At 43.0% G+C, this 2,891-nt stretch overlaps 1 protein-coding gene across 1 annotated transcript in view; it reads right to left on the bottom strand.

Moving 5' to 3' along the window:
- SCP2 (sterol carrier protein 2) overlaps positions 1–2,891 on the bottom strand; it is a 65,271-nt gene that overhangs the window by 58,562 nt on the left and 3,818 nt on the right. Inside the window, exon 2 of the mRNA XM_012807198.2 lies at positions 2,125–2,272. Within this exon, the coding sequence (XP_012662652.1) occupies positions 2,125–2,272 (148 nt within the window). The remainder of the gene's footprint in view (positions 1–2,124; positions 2,273–2,891) is intronic.

Below are 2,891 nucleotides of genomic sequence, written 5' to 3'. Positions count from 1 at the left end.
CCGTCATTGTTGTTTGGCGGGTCCGGGCTGGATTTGAACCCTCCACCTTAGGTGTATGTGGCTAGCGCCTTAGCTGGTTGAGCTACAGGCGCCGAGCCTATAAAAAAAATCATTAATGAAATACTTTACCTTCTCTTTTTCATATTGAGTCTCCAAAACCTTGTGTGTACTTCACGTGTCAATTTGGACTAGCCACATTTCAAGGCCTCAGTAACCACATACAGCTGAACAGCTAGTAGCTACTTTATTAGCACAGGTTTAACTACTCCAGTTAAAAGGCAGAAATTGGCAAAGTGGGTAAGAAACAATAATTACAGGTTACATGCTACCTATGAGACATACTTTATTTTGCCTTTTAAAAAATTTTTCTTTTTGCAGATTTGGCCAGAGCCAGGCTTGAACAGGACACCCCCAATATATGGGGCCAGCGCCCTACTCCTTAAGCCACAGGCACCACCCAAGACATACTTTAAATAAATATCATAAATAAGTTGAAAGCAAATGAATGGTGAAAAAAACAGATCGTTCAAAGAATAAGGACAAGAAGGATAGAGTGGGTATTTTAGTTAGATTACAGAGACTTCTAAACCAAGTGACAAAGTGAGACCGTCTCAAAAAAAAAAAAAAAAGACACCATAGATTGAAATTCACTAATTCAAAATTTCAAAATCTAACATAGTGCAAAGTCCAAAACTTCTTGAGCACCAACATGACCCCAGAGGTGTAAAATTCCACTCCTGGCCTCATGTGACAGGTCAGAGTCAAAAGGAAGGAACACACCACACAGTCTATTCAGCATCCCCAAGGGACAAAATATCTTTCTGGCCCCCTGGGCTGTGATACATTTTTTTTTTTGAGACACACCTTACTCTAGCACCCTGAGTGGAGTATCTTAGCATCATAGCTCACAGTAACCTCAAGCTCTTGGGGTCAAGCAACCATCTTGCCTCTGTTTTTCTATTTTTAGTGGAGACAAGGTCTTATTCTTGCTCAGGCTGGTCTCAAACTCCTGAGCTCAAGCAATCCACTTGCCCTGGCCTCCTAGAGTGCTGGGATGACAGACATGAGCCACCACTCCTGGCCTAAAAAAATGTTTTAAAAAGCTGAAAAATGGGGTGGTGCCTGTGGCTCAGTGAGTAGGACGCCAGCCCCATATACCGAGGGTGATGGGTTCGAACCTGGCCCCAGCCAAACTGCAACAAAAAAATAGCCAGGAGTTGTGGCGGATGCCTGTAGTCCCAGTTACTCGGGAGGCTGAGGCAAGAGTGTCACCTAAGCCCTAGAGCTGGAGGTTGCTGTGAGCTTGTGAGCTATGATGCCATGGCACTTTACCGAGGGTGATAAATTAAGACTCTTGTCTTAAAAAAAAAAAAAATTGAAGGGAATTGTGAATATTCAACAGGCTGGTGGTGGAAACTTAAGAAAAGGTCAGGTAGGCTCAGCGCCTATACCAAAGTGGTTATGGTGCCAGCCACATTCACCAGAGCTGGCAGGTTCAAACCCAGCCCAGACCAGCTAAACAACAATTACAACTGCAACAAAAAACAGCCGCACATTCAGGCAGGCACCTCTAGTCCCAGCTACTTAGGAGGCTGAGGCAAGAGAATCGCTTAAGACCAAGAGTTTGAGGTTGCTGTGAGCTGTGACATCACAGCACTCTACCGAGAGCAACAACTTAAGGCTATGTCTCAAAAAAAAAAGAAAGAAAAGAAAAGGCAGGTAGCTCTCACCACTCGAGGTGACCAAGGTAGGAGGATCACTTGAAGCCAGGAGTTTAAGACCAGCCTGGACAAAAGAGGGAGACCTTGTCTCTACAAAAAATAAAAACAAAAAGATGAAGGCTTATCACAGTGTTTCACACCTATAATCCTCACACTCTGGGATGCCAAGGCAGGAGGATTCCTTGAGTCCAGTCTGAGATTAGCCCCCATCTCTACTGAAAATAGAAATATTAGCCAAGTGTGGTAGTGTGTGCCTATAGTCCTAGCTACTTAAGAGGCTGAAGCAGGGGCATTGCTTGAGCCCAGGAATTTGAGGCAATTGATGAATTCTGTTGTTTAATGGTGAAAATAAAGTTTTCTCAGTGAAGTTTACCAGTTAATATGCCTTCTTCAAAGACATTACCTTCTGGACAGAGTCCCAGTGCTTCATAAGTAAGGAGTTCATTGGAAGAAAAGCAGTCGTGAAGTTCTATTACATCAACATTACTTGGTCCCAAGCCAGATTTCTCATAGCATTTTTGGGCAGCAACTTTACTCATATCGAAGCCAACCTAAAACCAAAACCACATAGAAACAAATTAAGGGCACAAAAACTGGGTCTTTCAGATGAGGATTTTAAGAGAGTAAAGTATGCATAATCTTTGCCTTGTTTTTTTTTTTTTTTTTAATTTTCATGGAGACAGAGTTCTACCCTATGCCCTGAGCAGAATGCAATGGCGTCGTAGCTCACTGCAACCTCAGACTCAGGCTGTGGGCATCCTGCTGACTCAGCGTCTGAGGTTACTGGGATTACCGGCCCTTGCCAAAGGTGCCTGGCTGGGTTTTCAATTTTTTTTTCATGATTCGGGGTCTCACTCTCACTCAGACAAGCCTTGAACTCCTGAGCTCAAGCAATCCTCCCACCTCAGCCTCCCACAGTACTGGGATTACAGGCATGAGCCACCACATCCACCTAACGTATGCATAACCTTAACAGTGAAAATTAACCACACATATTAAAATCTCAGCTGATTCTACATTATGAAGAAAGTCCAAATAAAACACTATCCAGGTGGGAGAATGCACATACCCAATTTTATGCTAACCTCCGTCCCAGAGAATTTTAAATAAAATACATAATAAGGACGTAGACTTCCTCAGAGCACATCGTTTTTTTTTTTTTTTTTTTTT

This window comes from Otolemur garnettii, unplaced genomic scaffold, assembly GCF_000181295.1.
Source record: "Otolemur garnettii isolate 467f Iridium unplaced genomic scaffold, OtoGar3 scaffold00066, whole genome shotgun sequence".
Taxonomy (NCBI): Eukaryota; Metazoa; Chordata; class Mammalia; order Primates; family Galagidae; genus Otolemur; species Otolemur garnettii.
Note: the sequence above shows the minus strand (reverse complement) of the source record. Positions and strands in the feature narration are given on the sequence as shown.